We start from the raw sequence: 17,014 nt of genomic DNA on the forward strand, positions 1-17,014 counted from the left end.
AGCACGATGCACACTCTGCACAGCTGTCACAGAATCAGGTGTGTGTCTCACTGTAGAGGATGCCAACACACACACACACAGCCAATCAGATGTGTGTTTTGCCACGGAGAACGCCAACGCATGTGTCTCTATGGAGAACACCAGTGTGCGTCTCCACAGAGAATGGCAACACACAACCAACACAAAACTAAAGCTACAGCTAAAAAAAAATAAAGGAAAAAAATAACTGAAAATACGACACACAATATTCTCATGTAACTACGAGCACCAATACTGCACCAATACCTCACACGTTTAATTAAAAAAACAAAAAAAACAAAAAAACAAAAGGTGACAAAAGACAATAAGAAAAACTATCAATTGATATTCTGACATGGAGTTGTTTTTATTGAATGTATAAGGTTTTTTGTAGTTAATGCACATTGTTGCTGCGGCTGCGTCAGCACTAGGATATGTTTTGACATCTTTAAATAAGGCAGGTGAGTCCTATGAAGGCCAATAGAATGATTTACAGGTGTGGAGTGACTGCATCTAGGGGAGGCCAGGTGGGGTCCCCAGAGTCTTCAAGAGTTTTAGAATGCTGTTGGGAGTCAGAAAAGATTTGGTAACATCTGCAGTCACATGGGTTACTCGGTTTGATAAACGGTTTCTTACTGTGTGTGTACACCAAAAACAGCCAAAGAAACCAGGTAGCCGAGGTCATTGATGAAGCTTCGCCATGAGCTCGCTTTTTCTCTCTGGCCATGATATCGGCATGTTTGATTTACTGTAGCTAATTACAGAATGGGTCTGGATTGTCAACTTGGGACATTTGAAGATATGAACACTCCTTTTGATTTTCGCCGAACCCTGTCATAGCTCATTACATAATATTCACTGACTTTTAACTCCTGAAATTCGCTCTGGTCACCCAGTTGGCTTTGCCCCCACTGAATTCACAAAGTTCGCCAGACCTCCATAAAGAAATAATGACTTCCGTTGCTGTGGTAACTTTAGTCACTTTTGGTGTACACACACGGTTACACATTGCAAAGTAAGGCACTTAATAGTCTGATTCCAATAAACAACAAACATCAATACCAATAACAACAGAAAAATAATAATAATAACAACATCAATAATAATAATAATATAACAATTACAATAATTATTATCATGTAGGCTGAAAAATGGAAAATAAAGACAACATTTTAAAAGTAAAAACAAACCAAATAAAAAATTGACATTTGGAAAGAGAGCGTGTTGAGCCCAGACGCAGCGCAAAGTCTCCTTCTTGTGCTCTTCGCCTCTTGGCTTCCATACGGTCACACTAGTCTTTCTCCGGCGTCTGTCTGTCCTGCTGCACTCTGTTGTAACAGGTACTCCTCTGGGTCCCTGCTAAGAGGCGAGGGGAGGTTAGGCGGGGAAGGAGGAAGGGGGGGAGATTATGTGGGGCTGGGAGGTTAAGGAGAGAAGGAGGAGCAAGGAAGGGGATTTTGGGAGATTCTGTTGGCTGGGATGCACAGGTAAGGGAGGGAGAAGAGACAATGAGTATGCTTTGGTATGGGGAGAGAACAAGAAACAGGTTGATGGGGTAGAGAGAGTGAGTAGAAGGAAGGAGACCTTTGCAAGGAGGTTATGTGAGATACAGAAGGGGAAGGGTGAACTGAGAGAAGATAGGATTTTTATGACGTTACATGGGCTACGGGTAGAGGTAAGAATGGGCTAGAAAGAGAGGGGTACATTATGGGTGGTACGGCCTTAAATGTTGAGGAAATAGGTGGAAAGGAGGAGGTTGTGTGGGTTAAGGGCAAAGGCACGGAGGTTATGAAGGGGGGAGAAGAAAGTATGGACTGTTGACAAAGAGGTTTGATAGGCTGGGGAGAGGGAAATGAGAGAGGGAGGAGAGACAAAGGAAATGGGGGTTTGTGAAGGAGGTTATGTGGGGCATAGCAGGAACCCTGAGAAGGAGGAGTGTATGTACTCAGTGGAGTAGAGCCCGTTGGCCTGATCACTAGGCATCTGCACCCACACTTGGTCTCCCTCCTTCAGCTCCAGAACTGCGCTGCCTGATGCCTGGTCCATGTAGCCCTTCTTGTACTCGTCATAGGTGTATGTGGCTGGCACATTGTTCTTGTACAGCGCCACCCAGAGGCTGGTTCCTTTAACATGCACGTGGTAGGCGAAGTAATACACGCCGCTCACGGGAGCGTTGAACATGCCAGTGGCCGGGCTGTAGGCATTCTGGCCATTGTAGAGTGTGCGGTCAAACTTGATGGGCATGCCGGAGGGCGGGAAGGGGGTGGTCAGGATCGCGGTGAATGCAGGGGCTAGAGCGCCAGGGATGAGGGCGAGTCCAAGTTGAGTCTTGGCCGGTTTTCCGTCAGGCACTTCGCCACCACCGATGTTATCGCCAAGGCCTTGGATGGAGGTCTGGCCGTTCTGGCCGGGACCTGGCGGTCCAGGCGGGCCAGGTGGTCCTTGCAGTCCGGGGTTGCCGTTCAGCCCGGGGTTCCCTTGCTTTCCTGGGGGACCCTGAGGTCCTGGCAAGCCCTTATCTCCTGTTTTACCCAGACCCTGTGGTCCAGGTGGTCCTATGTCGCCTTTGACTCCTGGAATTCCCTGCGGGCCCATGTGGCCCGGTGGTCCTTGAGTGCCTGGAATTCCGGACGGGCCACGAGGGCCAGGAATCCCCGAGAATCCGTTCTCTCCCTTAGGGCCAGGATTGCCGGTCAGTCCTGGGTTTCCGGGCAATCCGATGTGGCCTCCTTCTCCCTTGGGGCCTGGCTTTCCCGTTGCTCCGTTAGGACCAGGTAGACCTTTGTCGCCAGGCAACCCCGGCTTTCCCGACAACCCAGGAGGCCCCTGATCACCCCGCAGCCCGGGAAGCCCAGGCGGCCCCTGAGGACCCAACTCTCCTTTGAAGCCTGGCATTCCGGGTTTTCCTGAGAGACCCATTGGACCTTGAATTCCTGGAGGTCCTGGCTGTCCGTTTGGACCGCTCTCCCCAGGTACACCATCCATTCCAGGTTCTCCCCTTTCTCCTGGCGCTCCAGGTAAGCCACCATGGCCCTTGTCTCCCTTTGGCCCTGCCAGGCCAGGCTTGCCATAACCAGGTGCACCAGGAAACCCAGGTGTGCCCCTTAAGCCGGGCTCACCTTTCGGTCCATTTGGACCGGGCATACCTGGAAGACCATCGATTCCTGGTTTCCCCAAGCCACTTGGCCCGGGTGCACCTGGGGGACCAGGTAAGCCCTCCTGCCCTGGCAGGCCCCCCTCTCCAGGTAGCCCCTGATCCCCCTTTGGCCCGCTTGGCCCAGGTAAGCCGGTCAGTCCTGGCTTCCCAATCCCAGGAGCTCCTGGGGCACCAGGTAACCCCTGCAGCCCAGCTGGTCCTCTTGGCCCAATTGGGCCTGGCTTGCCGTTACCGTTCTCCCCTTTCAGTCCGCGGTCTCCAGGCAACCCACGACCTCCCTTTGGCCCTGCATCCCCTCTGGATCCCGGGGGTCCCCTCGTTCCTGGAACGCCAGGTTTTCCGTTCAGCGACAGACCTGCCGGACCAGGAAGCCCAGGCTGGCCTGGCAGCCCCCTCAATCCCGGTTCGCCCCGGGGACCCAACTCGCCGTTATTTCCTGGCATTCCCTTGGGTCCGATCTTGCCTGGCAGACCTGGAATTCCAGGTTTCCCGATACCAGGGAGACCCAATGGACCGGGAGCTCCAGGCTGGCCATTCAGGCCTGGTTTTCCAAGACCTGGTTTCCCCGGTAACCCTGGAGGTCCGGCAGGTCCTCTCGGACCGGGCTTTCCCTGTGGTCCTGGCTCTCCTTTCACCTCCATCATGGGTGGGAACTCTGCAAAACACAACAGAGGAGATGGAAAGTCAGTATTACCAAAGAATGTTGATTGCAGTAGGGAGATGTTTTTATGTTTGGTGGATGCGCGCAGTGAGCAGCGGTCCCAGGAGTACTAAACTTTGTATTAGTTTTTGCTGCTACTAAGTATTGTACCCGAAACACAATTTCGTTGCCTTTTTGACAATGACAATAAACTCTTGATTGATTGATTGATTGAGAAGATGGGTAATCAATTTAATTTAAGGCTGTAGATAGCCGGCCTGATTTTACCATCCTCTCATGCTAATCTAATTCGTACAGAGGATCTGGAACAGGAGTCCTGGGAGGAGTTTGGTCTTGTTACTAGAAAACCAGCTAATCAGCCAACAGGGAGGGGAAGAGCGAGAGGGAGTGCACACTTTGAACATCAACTGAGTTCACCCCTCTCAGCTGTTATGCATAGGTTTTAAAAACCATGAACTAATGTTATTGATATGATCAAATTCAATGTGTGTTACAAATTTCAGCAAAGTTCACCTCTCCCTCCACAACAAGTTTCTCAATTTGGCTGTTCCAGACCATTTGTACGTATAAGATTAGTACGATGGATTTATGGATGGAGTTTTATGGATTTTAGTTCATCTTTTAACACCATTATACCAACTTTTTTTGTTAGACACATTAAAACGAATGGAGGTGAACCCAGCAACGATTAAATGGTATGAGGCCTTCCTTACTAGGAGAACACAGCAAGTAAGGCTTAACTCCACACTATCAGACTCTTTGACTATCAATATTGGAGTCCCACAAGGCTGTGTGAGTTCTCCGTTATTGTTTACTTTGTATACTAATGAATGTAGAAATTACCATCAAAATTATTTTATAATTAAGTTCTCAGACGACACAGCAATTCTGAGTCTTAATGCAGGACTCTAATATATCTGGCTATCAGGAAGAAATAGACAGGATGGTGAGGTGGTGTGAGTCTAATAAACTGGTCTTAAATAAAAATAAATAATATTTGACCCAAGATCCATAGGAAATCATACTGTGGTGACATTGAATGGGGAGGCGGTGGAACAAGTAGCCACATACAAATACCTAGGCGTTTTATTTGACTCTGACCTAAAATGGGGCCAGCAGGTTGAGTTTTTATGTTCAAGGATCAGTCAGCGGCTTTTTACAGAGCATCAATTGAATCCATTATTAGATATGGCATCACAGTATGGTTTGGGAACTTGTCTGTTAAATTGAAGGCCCAACTACAAACCCTCATAAAAAGAGTAGGGAAAATGATGGGCATGCCCCCTCCCACATCACTTCAGGTTTTATTTGATGAAGCAGTGATGAGGCAGGGACAGACAATCGCAGAGGACCAGGACCATATCTTGCATGGTGAATATGTTAGTTGAAAGAGTTATGGTATGATATAATTTGTAAATGTTTCTGTTTGGATGTATGCTACATGTTTACATGTTTTGTGGTCCAGTCCTGCATGTTAAGTGTTTTTATGTTTGTCTAATGTGTTGATACTTTGTGTAAACGCTTAGACTCTCTGTGTCCATACCAAATTTCTCTCTAGAAGAGACAATAAAGGCTCATCCTATCCTATACGAGGGTACTACACCAGGCTAGTGGATAGCAATAGAGAGAACAGAGAAGATTTTGGTAACAGTTGGGAAGGTTACTATTTGGGTAACAGTTGCTAGTGCTCAATCGTTCAGAAAGGCCAATGGTAGGCTAACAGGAAATAGCACACCAGAAATGCTGTAAGAGTGGGGGGAAACATTAGATGTGATTGACATTCCACAACATCTATACAAATGACTGCCGATTCATGTAGTCAGCCATGCATCGTGGGCTGAAAATGTTGCATGAAGGTTAGATATCTTGTTGGACCAAATGTGTGCTGATGTAAAGAAAATGTGACCGTGCCACATGGTCCCAAACACTCATGGGATCAAAGTGTATGCACATGGACCGTGCAATTCCTGCAGTTGATTTACACCATTCAGTTGCAAGGGGCTGCACGGTGATGACGCGGTGACACATCTTTGAACCTGTTAGCTGAAAGTTCACTAACGTCTGTGTGGATGAATTGTCCCACACCCCTAGAAAAGTATGCACTGCACCCCAATACAACTCCTCATCCCCACCTGCGCCCCTACCTCTCGCATGGTGGCCATGCCATAGGTTAATAGGCAGGGTAACAAGGTGGATAGCTCTATTTCTGTCAATGACGTACCCTGCTTGCCTTCATGTGATTAGATCCTAGTTTGTATCTGGAGTGACTCCTGTGTAGGCCTGGACTAAGATCAAAAACGGGCATGGGCATTTGTGACCCTCTAAATTAGTGTTTCTCTACAGGAGAGGCCTAGGGGGCGTTATGAAGGATACAGCTGAATGGGGTCTGGGTTTAGTTCCCATTGGGGGGAATTAGTCCATTTTATTTTTCAATAAGGGGATTTGGCAGGCTTATGATGAGGTCAAGGGGGCATTGGGAGGCTTATGATGGGGTCAAGGGGGCGTTTGTTCAAAGAAAGGTTAAGAAACACTGCTCTAAATTGTGGGCCAGTCCAGACCCGGCGCCAGCAAAGAAATATGAAGGGGGCGATTCATTTGTGTGAGGAGGCAGGCGCGCGCGCACGCTTGTAATGACTTAGGTGCAGTAATGGAGGGCTCGTGTATTAGGCCACTGTCGTGTATAAGGCCGTTGTCAGACCCTGTCAATAATGATGGAAGTAATTTTTACTTCTATTATTGGAATGGAATGATCTGTGCAGCGAGACACTCTCGCAAGCACGCACACCCACCATACTGAACCCCAAATGTACATCTACAAACCTAAGCTCGCACCATGAACACACCTACACACACACTTTCACTGTTATTTCACTTCGATCATAGTGCAAAACAGAAGCAAAAGCACAGATGGAAAAAGGCGTCCGTGTCGCCAAAATGTGTGTGTGTGTGTTTAGGTGTCACTTCGTTACACATAGCGTTATCAGTCAATTCCCTTCCAAAGCATTGCACGTTGCACGTTGCGTCTCAAATGTGACACATTAATACGAATACAAACTGTGGTAACCGAACTATTTCCAAGCATCACGCAAGCATCACGCACTCTTCCATCACCTTGAAGACGTAGGCTACAGATATGTGGTTGCTTTGGTTATTGATGGACGCGACATTGACTGCTGTGGAAAGGGGGTTTATAGTGGCACCTCAACTGAGGTGCAGTACAGAAAAGTAGCCACCAAGCCGCCAAGGAAAATGAAAAACACGATGCGGTTGACTTGGCACGAAATCACTGAAGTTTACTTGATAGAGAAATGGTGTTCTATTTCAGTAGTAGCCTACAACTCCCAAAAAAATCAAATATCCATAAAAGGCCTTCATCATGAAAAGGATATTCATTTGTAGTGTGATAGTAGCAAAGAAGCCTCTTTGTTTGTAGTGTGGCATAGCTAGTTCCTACAACAGGGTTCGCTAATATCCTGAAGAGTTTGAATGGGTTTGGCTGACAGTTGCTAAGCTAGCTGTTAATATGGCCATTAGGCCTACCTATTGTATTTAAAAATGGCTTTTGTTTGGCATATTAACCACCTGGACTGTAAAACATAAATGAAGAAAGAATCTTGTATGCTATCATTCATGTCAAATTACGCCACAACTTTTTAAATTAGTAGCAAGAAGCATCTTTGTTAGTGGTAGAATTACGTTTCAGGTGGCTAGTTAACTAGCTTCGTTGTAGGGCCTAGGCCTAAGATTGATTTAGCTGGCTAGCTACTACTAGGCCCCAGGTGTGAATGGCCATTACAGGCTGTCTGTTGTCTTTTAAAACAGCGTTTGTTTGGCATTTCAAGGACTGTAATACTTGACTAAAAAGAAACTGATGTTGCATTATGCTCCAACTTTTAGAAGTAGGCTAGTAGTAGCCTAGAATATTACGTTTTAGTTAGCCAGCTGGCTAGCTTCGTGATTCATTCAAGGGACTGGGAACTGAATGAGTTAGTTCGCCCCCTGTTGTCACGGAGGTGAATTGTCATCGACGTCTGTGAATTCTCGGCAGGGGAAAAAACGCCCTTGCTTTGTCTTGCATTGCAGGACCACTATGAGGAAATACCCCCCGCTGACAGTACGTCTATGCTTTACCCCGAAGTCAGCACAGTATGACTATGTATCACCTTTTACGTTCACACAGGCTCGTTGTCACACACACACACATACACTCACATACACACACACACGGCCTGAGCTAAAGCCGATTGTTGACTCTGTCAAACACACCCACACACACGCTGCCGGAGTAGCTCAGTGATATCCTTCACAGCACCAAAATTCATCCACGAAACCAGCGATCCTACTACAGTACTACTAAAGATAGTGCTGTCAAAACTACTCTGAAGTGGTGAATGCATTCACACAGGTTACTCAAGCATCATGCAACTCGAAATGTGCACACCATTTGTATTGTTGTTTTGACATGTTTGCATTTAAATAGCCTACCGTTTACAGCGATATTTCACACTCTCCATCATAGCGCAATAAACCAAGAAAAAGAGCTGAACCTGCTTCAGCGAAACTACTTCTTCACACAGCAAAAACATGAACCCCAAGTTGACATGCCACAGCAGGCTAAATTAATAACCAAGTGGCCTACTGTCTTGATCACAGGACTTCTTGCAACTTAAATATTCCACTTTAATCCAAACGATTTACACACTCAGCACTGCTAGCAAGCAATGGGGATTTGCATTGCTCATTCATCTCGTGTGTGGTAAAACATTTTCTTCCGTTTCCTCAGACATTAGAAATGTCACTACCCACATCCAAAATACGGAGATACAACAAATCAATGTTATATCAAACCCCACTACAACTGAAAACAACTATATTACTGTATGCTACGGTGTGCTTTAGGAGACAAACATAAGAGGTTGCCGCTTCAGACTTAAGCAAGTTGATAATTAGGCCTATTGCTATTGTGGCCATCGCCCAATGAACATATTTTTTAAGAAAGGCTAAAGGGCTGTGTCACTGGCTTTAATGGCGTTGTCAAAAATATTGACAATAATTAAATGGCGATATTAAAACCTGTACTGATGAATACGGACCACCCAAGGGGGCGGGGTTGATGACTGAGGGGGCGACGCCCCCAAACGCCCCCTGGTGGCGCCGGCCCTGGGCCAGTCTCTAATGAAATGTGAAAAACTCAACAGCATAAGCCCACCGGGAAACGCCAGTCCTGTGCAACCCGGAGTGCATAGGGCCGCTGACAGCTTTCGCTGGGCCCAGGACAAAGTAATCTAAAAGGGCCCCCTACGCAATACTTAAGTGCACATTAGAGACTGGTCAAATGCAATTTCTGTGCTAACCCTGTTACATAGATTTTTGACAATAAAGTACACTTGACTTTAATTGACGTGACTTAAAATGTAATGGGGACACAATTCTGCTCCCCTATCTCCCTGGGCAACATGGGGACAACATCCCCCCAGTAGCGGGCCCCAGTGCATGTTTAAAGGGACAGTTTGGTCAATTTCAACATGCAGTTGTAATGCTCACACTACCCTGGACTTGTCAGTGCCTGAGATTTTTTTTTCTTCTTCTTCAGCCGTTTCTGAGATCCTGGTCATTGTAATGGGGGCAGCTCTTTGTTTACATTTCAAAAAAACATTTTTATTTATTCCCAAAAATATCCAAAAGGTTATAAAACATCAGCAGACAACTAGCAAACAGCAGTACCTTTTGGGAAAATATTTGGAGTTGGCCTAAGTTTCATTTTTTAAAAATATAAACAAACGCTGCCCCCATTAGAATTGCCCATATCTCGGAAAGGGCTGAGCCGAAAAATGTGGCATCACCAGGTACTGACAAGTCAAGGGTAGCGTGAGCAATACAACTGCATGTTGAAATTGACCAAACTGTCCCTTTAACTGAATGATATATACGTAGCTATATGGCCTGCTCTACTTTCCTGCACATTAGCAGTTCAGCTGCATGCTGGAAGCTATTGGTCAGCTGGAGCCCACTCTCTTCTCTGTTCACACTCGCACGCTAGTTCACTCTTATATAAGGATGATGGACGTATTGCACACATACATAAAACATAAATAGACATCCATTTTTAGTTGTGTGCATGTGACTATGTATATGACAATGCAAGGAGAGTTTTATTCCACTATGAGATATAATAAAATCAAATATTTTTTATTTAATTCATTGTTGAATCTTGAATCTTGAATCAGTTGGATGGAGATTGGCTAGGTTGTGTTTGCATGCAACATAGGTCTGTCCGTTGTGGTTATTATTGTTTTATTTTTTCTTGAAAATCAACATTTCCGATTAGTTTATTTCCTCATCTGGTTAGCCTCTCTGTGAAACAGTAAGAATTGCCCAGTGTCCAGCAGCCCTGACCCTCCACAGAACATGTATGTAGCTACTGTAGCTTTTCTTCCCCTTACACGCACTCCTCTACTCTGAGTCTGCCATTCAGTTACCCCTGCATCAGCAGGCCTCACGCATGCGCACAAACACACACACACACATGGGCGCGCGCGCACACACACACACACGCACGCACGCACGCACACACACACACACACACACACACATACACACACAAACTGTGGCAAGCAGGATCAGTCAGTCATGCACTGGTAGGCCCCTCTCTCACACAGATACTCTGGGTCAGTGACCTCTTTCTCTCCCTCTCTGTCTAGGGGTCAGCAGTCATTGAGGTTACCTCTCTCTCTCTCTCTCTCTCTCTCTCTCTCTCTCTCTCTCTCTCTCTCTCTCTCTCTCTCTCTCTCTCTCTCTCTCTTTCTCTCTCTCTCTCTCTCTCTCTCTCTCTCTCTCTCTCTCTCTCTCTCTCTCTCTCTCTCTCTCTGGGTCAGTCACCAGTGCATTGACCTAGATATGAGTGCATGGGTCAGTGCACCAAACTAGTGTAGCACACATGGATCCACACAAGCCTCAGAGAGATGTACCCTTTCTTCCTGCAACTCTGGTTAACACAAACACAAGCACTTACCCACAACACCCACAACAGGCTTTGCCAGGATCAGGACAAAATCATTTGAACGGGCCCCCATGGTCCAATAGATGCAATCAGGGATGCTGACAGGGGGGGGGGGGGCGGGAGGGGGGGGGGGGGGGGGGGGGGGGGGGGGGGGGGGGGGACAAAGGGGTCACTTGTTCCGGGCCCATGGAGAGCGGGGGCCCATAATTGAGTCCTTATTACACTGCATGTGTTGGGTGAGGGGGCTCTTCACATTGCTTTGTCCCGGTCCCAGCCAAAGATGTCAGCAGCCCTGCATACAATGTAATGAAAACCCAATTCTGGGCCCCCTCTCTCCCTGGGACAACTGACCCCTTTGTCCTCCTCTGTCGGTTCCCCTGACACTGGGAACCATTGGCACAGGTAACATTCAAGGCATCTCGAAAAGAACTGCAGATATGCATTTATTCCTTCTGAAACCTCTAACTGTGGCAGTAAGGGGATCTTCAATGCCGTCACTTGTGGAGACATGTTTAGTCTTAGCGTTTTATCTGAGCTCCACTACAGTGGTGTTTCCCCAAAAGTGCTTCTTTCTGTCGTAAACAACACTAAGTATCTTTTTCAACCTTACAATAATGCTGACATACTTTTAAAATGTAATCTTATTTCCTTGTTTCATTACATTATTGTGTGATGGAATGTGCTTCTGCACTCTTTGCTGCCCTCTATGGGTAATAGGCACACAGTACATTGGGAGAAGTGGGACAATTGTCTTTAGGTGGCATGGGAGACCTTCTAACCTGCCCTAGGGACACCATAAAAATCGAAGCACATTTTTGTTTTACCTTCTAAGGACCCTAACATTTATATGTGGATGACAACATTTATGTCATTGTAACGTGAGAAAGGACCTTTAAGTGTTCTAAACTTTTTTGGAAAGTGAGTCTTCAATTAAAGTCACCAAGGCCACAGCAATACATGGCAAGGGGAAGAGGTAATACGGCCCAGGACATGCTAACTGCAGGATACACGTTCACAGGCACATTTTGTGCACAAACGTGTTATGTCAATTTTGCGCACAGGAGAACACCTGACACAAGGAACGCAGACGCATGTGTATGGTACAATATTGACAAAATCGAAGGGTGACCTTCCGAACTTCCATGTTAAGCTGAAGTCAAACAATGGTGGATAACATTAACCCCTTTGTGCAGAGCCTATGTTATAACTGTACTGTGACCAAAATTGTAATGATCTAAGTCTTGTAAAGCCTTAATCTGTTACTTAAAGGGACACTGTGCAGGAAATGGTCAAAAAGGGTACTGCAACTATGCTGCTCATTGAAACTGGGCTGCCTATTGCCAAATTTGATCTTTACATGAAAGTTTACTAAGTAATAAACTAATATTTTCTAGTATGGTTCAAGTAGAGTCATTTTTGCAGCTAAAAATGGCTATTTTTGGAAATTCAAAATGGCGGACCATGGATGCCAGCAGGTGTAGCCGGGTAACACAGTCACATGCGAAAAAGAACAAAGCCAGTACCGAACACAAGTTTGCAGGTAAGAATTTTGATTCCAAATGTTACAGGAACGGGCACCAGCCCTGTTCCCGCTGGCCTGAAAACAGTGTATGTGTGCAGAAGTGCCTCAGTCACAGCCACGGCCCCTGATGGCCACTTTATAAAAAATAACGTATCTGCCAAAGAACCTTGCCAATCTGCAGCATATGGTTAAGCTTAGAACAAGGTTTGTCTTTGATGTTTTTTTTTGTTTTCTCTTTCTTTCTGTTTGCTATTTACTGTTTAGGACACCTGTAATCTCACTCTATCGCCTGTATGTACAGTGACAGTCATTGTGGAATCTTATCTTTTTTTCCACTTTATCGTATCTACAACATGTGGTTCAGTGGGTTATGCATGTGGTTACGGTTGGGCATCTTTTCTCATTTCATCTTATCTGTCTGCAATCGTACCAGCAGCATGTGTTTGAGGTTGGGCCCGGGGGTTTGTTTTGGTCTGCCTTGGCCCGTGTTATCTGCCGCATGTGGTTGAGGTTAGCACTGAGGGACTGGGTTTGAGTTGGGGTCATGTTCAGTCAAAAGACAGACTCAATGAAGACTGGATGGCTGAATGACTCCAGGTCCTGTTCTAAAGTGCCTTTAGGTGGACCCGTAAAGTGCTGCCAGACCCACAAACAGAAACACACTCATTTTGGAAAAACACATCCTCTGCCAAACCGGCCAGCCTCAGCTGCTGTTTCATAGGGCATGTAATGACTGGATTTTACCACCAGGAAGCAGCCTCTGCACACCAGTGATGGCTTCTCAGCACATGCAGTGTCAACATCGGCCACATGTTTTCCTATTCACCAGTGGATTTATGGGCTGTGTTTCTGTAATACTGCCGCATCTAAAGATGCCTGGCGATCACACTATTAATGATGTAATTCAACAGAGAGAGTGAAGGCATGGTGTTCTGCTTCTGCTACACTGCCCTACAATTTCAGAACACAGTATCTTAGCGCAGCCTACTGGTAAACTGAGAAAAAAGGCTTCAAAATGTCCTTTCTGGCCAGGCAACTGTGTTGGAGTTAAAGTGGTGATGACACTTCCTATACAGCTTTTTTATGGTGGAAATGTATGCACACACGACAAGAAAAACCCCAACATCCTCATGAATTTTTACCTGAAAATCAAGTTACTCTGTTCTGTTGTAGTATTACTGTCTACAAACCACGGTTTCAATGGAGAAGTGCAGTAGGCCTAACTCACGTGACTTATTGCATTTTTGGCTTGTACAACATAACCTCTTAAAACATAATAGCGCAGTAACATCCATTTTTGTAGTTTTTTTCTGAAACGGGACAAAGTTGGACCAAACTTTTTTTCCACAAGAAAAAGGAGGTAAAGCCCATTTCTGGTCTAAACTCAATTTCGACCATGTTTGAGTTACTGTGTTCTGAAATTGTACGGCAGAACAGTCTAGAGTGCTTTTTTTCAAGCACGGCAGGACGGAGGGGTGATCAGAGTTGTAAAATGTAGAAGTAGGCCTACTTTAACAAATGTAATGGCAGCACCAGTGGTTTGATAGCACACTGTTTCAACTTTGTAATACCATACTAATGTTGTAATTACATCTGTAAGAGTACTTCTCCTTCTACTTTATAAAAGTATGGGGGAGATGATGAAGGCAAGCAAGGGATGGGGGCAGACGTGGGAATGGGAAAACTGCAGGACTCTGGGACAAGTTGGATGATGGAAAATTAAGGTACCCGAAGAGATGAGTATGGAGAGGATGGGAATAGTTGTTGGGGATAGTTACAGTATATACAAATATATATATAGGCACGAACACGAACACACACACACACACACACACACACACACACACACACACACACACACACACACACACACACACACACACACACACACACACACACACACACACACACTCTCTCTCTCTCTCTCCTCTCTCTCTCTCTCTCTCTCTCTCTCTCTCTCTCTCTCTCTCTCTCTCTCTCTCTCTCTCTCTCTCTCTCCTTGCCTTCCCTCTTACAAACTTACACAAACAAGTGGAGCGCTGAGCTCCAAAAAGCACCAATAACAGTTACCAGATGGGCGGAGCAGAATGTCTCACACAGTTTCCCAAAGCCTGTGTGTGTGTGTGTGTGTGTGTGTGTGTGTGTGTGTGTGTGTGTGTGTGTGTGTGTGTGTGTGTGTGTGTGTGCGTGTGTGTGTGTGTGTGTGAGTGTGTGTGTGCGTGCGTGCGTGCGTGTGTGTGTGTTGTGCATTTGTGTGCGTGTGTGCGCGTGTGTGTTTGTGTGTGTGTGTGTGTGTGTGTGTGTGCGCGCGCATGCGTGCGTGTGGGTGGGTGGTTGTGCGTAGCTGTGGTTTCCCAAAACGAAGGCAATCAGGCTTTTATCAGCACAATGCTGACATGCCAAACACACATACGCACACATGCACGCACACATGCACGCACGACTAAACACTTGGCTGAGAGAGAGAGAAAGAGAGACAGAGAGATGGAGATAGAGGGAGAGGGAGAGAAGGAAAGAGGGTGGACAGAGGGTCAAAGAGAGAGAAAGAGATTCAAATGCTGACACGTCAAACTCCAGGTGTCAGAGAGAGATAGAGAGAGAGAGAGAGAGAGAGAGAGAGAGAGAGAGAGAGAGAGAGAGAGAGAGAGAGATGAAGTGTAAGGCAACAAGAAAGACAGACAGGGAAAGAAAGAAAGAAAGAAAGAAAGAAAGAAAGAAAGAAAGAAAGAAAGAAAGAAAGAAAGAAAGAAAAAGTCTACCTTGCCAAACCCAAACCCAGTGAGTGCGTCAAAGGCAAAGCCACCACATTCACCATTATATTCGCATGCAGGCCAGCCAGACCAGACTGTTACAAGCAGGCCCACAAGAACACACAACATTCATGACTACACCACAGGCAAACAAGACTAAGACAGAGAGAGAGAGAGAGAGAGAGAGAGAGAGAGAGAGAGAGAGAGAGAGAGAGAGAGAGAGAGAGAGAGAGAGAGAGAGAGAGAGAGAGAGAGAGAGAGAGAGAGAGAGAGTATTCACTATTCAGACTATTGTTGTACACCCAGGCCCACAAGGGCAGAGAGAGAAAATTCACTGTCACACACTAAACACACTAAACTATTACACACAGATACACAACACTAGAGAGACAGAAAATAAGCTATTCTACCCAGGCACACAAAAGTAGGGAGAGAGCATTCACTTCACTGCACTTTTGACTGATTGTTGACGGTTGACATCTGTCTATGTCCAGTGTCCAATGCCCATATCTATGTCTTCTGTCACATGCTGTCGTAGAGTAAATTTGGGGGGGGATTGTATCGTCTTGTTTTCATGTACCATGCTCCATATACTGGAAAGGAATTTCCCCCCAAGGGGGGCAATAAAGCTATGGCTACTACTACTGCTTCTTCTGCTACTACTACTACTACTACTACTACTACTACTGCTACTACTACTACTACTACTACTACTACTACTACTACTACTCCTTACAAGACTATAGGGAGACATGCACTATTAGGCTACACACAAAAACAGGGACAGAGAATTCACTACACACAAGACCAGAGAGAAAAATAGTACACGCAAGAGCAGAGGCAAGAAACGTCACTAACGTTAGCGTCTGTTCGGGGGGCAAGCGCTATTCCGACATAGCCTACCGCTATTCCGACATCCAACTGCCGATATGCCTTTCAACTTACAAAGCTCTCCAATTATCACATGCACCCGTCAAGACTGTAAATGCGACATGATAAGTTGGTGCTTTTTGTATGAGAGAGTCTCAGGATTTAAGTCTGGTTATTTAAAACCTAAGTGTTGAAATGAATCCGCTGCACCTTTAGCCCTGAAACGGCCAATGAGAGTCAGGTTCTCTCAGTGGAACCGGCGGTAGACAAACAAGCCATTTCAATGATGGATTGAATATAAGAAATAGGCCTGTGCAAAACGGGGAAGAGGCGGGACCGAACTTAAGATTAATAGGCCTATTGTAAATTTGAGTCTGGGTTTGTAAGACTTGCCTTTTTGAATTCCTCACTTTTTTTGCCCTGAAACAACCAACCTTTGGGACACAACAACAGCTCTTCGCTCTGGAACTAAGAAAAGAGACAATGGTCACGTGCTCCATCATGTCGCTGCATGTTTTTGGTAACATGGTTGCGAGATAATTCAATTGGGTAACTTGGCATGTAGGCTACAAAGTTTATCCCTTCAAAGCAGTAATGTGGGAAAATGTCTTCTGTCGCTGATTTCAGCACCACACATGCGGACAGCTCATTTTTAGATTTCACAGCCTTATATGAATATGAAGGGAAATGTCGGCAGCATTCTCAGAATGGTTTAAAAAATATATTTTTTAAAAGATGAAGGCAATGCAACAAAAGCATATTGCATCAATGTCGGAATTGCGGCATGTCGGAATAGTGGCGGTCAATGGGAAACGTGCCAGTATTCCGACAATGGACATCAATGTCGGAATAGCGGCATGTCGGAATAGTGTCATGTGACCCGTCTGTTCTGGCCTGGCCATAGTAGTCAAGAGTTTGCTGTTTATAATGTGTCTCAGGTGTTCTAGATCATCTTATCAACACTCCTTACTCCTCATTGGTCAGTTTCAAATTTGACACCTTTTAAAAGCTTTGGTTTTGTTACCAACTCCTGGCT

At 45.7% G+C, this 17,014-nt stretch overlaps 1 protein-coding gene across 1 annotated transcript in view; it reads right to left on the reverse strand.

Annotated features, from left to right (window-relative positions):
- Positions 1-360: 360 nt before the first annotated feature.
- Positions 361-17,014, reverse strand: part of col8a2 (collagen, type VIII, alpha 2) — a 125,767-nt gene continuing 109,113 nt past the window's right edge. The window contains exon 4 of the mRNA XM_063185155.1: positions 361-3,830. Coding sequence (XP_063041225.1) covers positions 1,918-3,830 — 1,913 coding nt within the window. The 3' untranslated portion in view covers positions 361-1,917. The remainder of the gene's footprint in view (positions 3,831-17,014) is intronic.

Source organism: Engraulis encrasicolus, chromosome 20 (assembly GCF_034702125.1).
Source record: "Engraulis encrasicolus isolate BLACKSEA-1 chromosome 20, IST_EnEncr_1.0, whole genome shotgun sequence".
In the NCBI taxonomy this organism is placed as follows: Eukaryota; Metazoa; Chordata; class Actinopteri; order Clupeiformes; family Engraulidae; genus Engraulis; species Engraulis encrasicolus.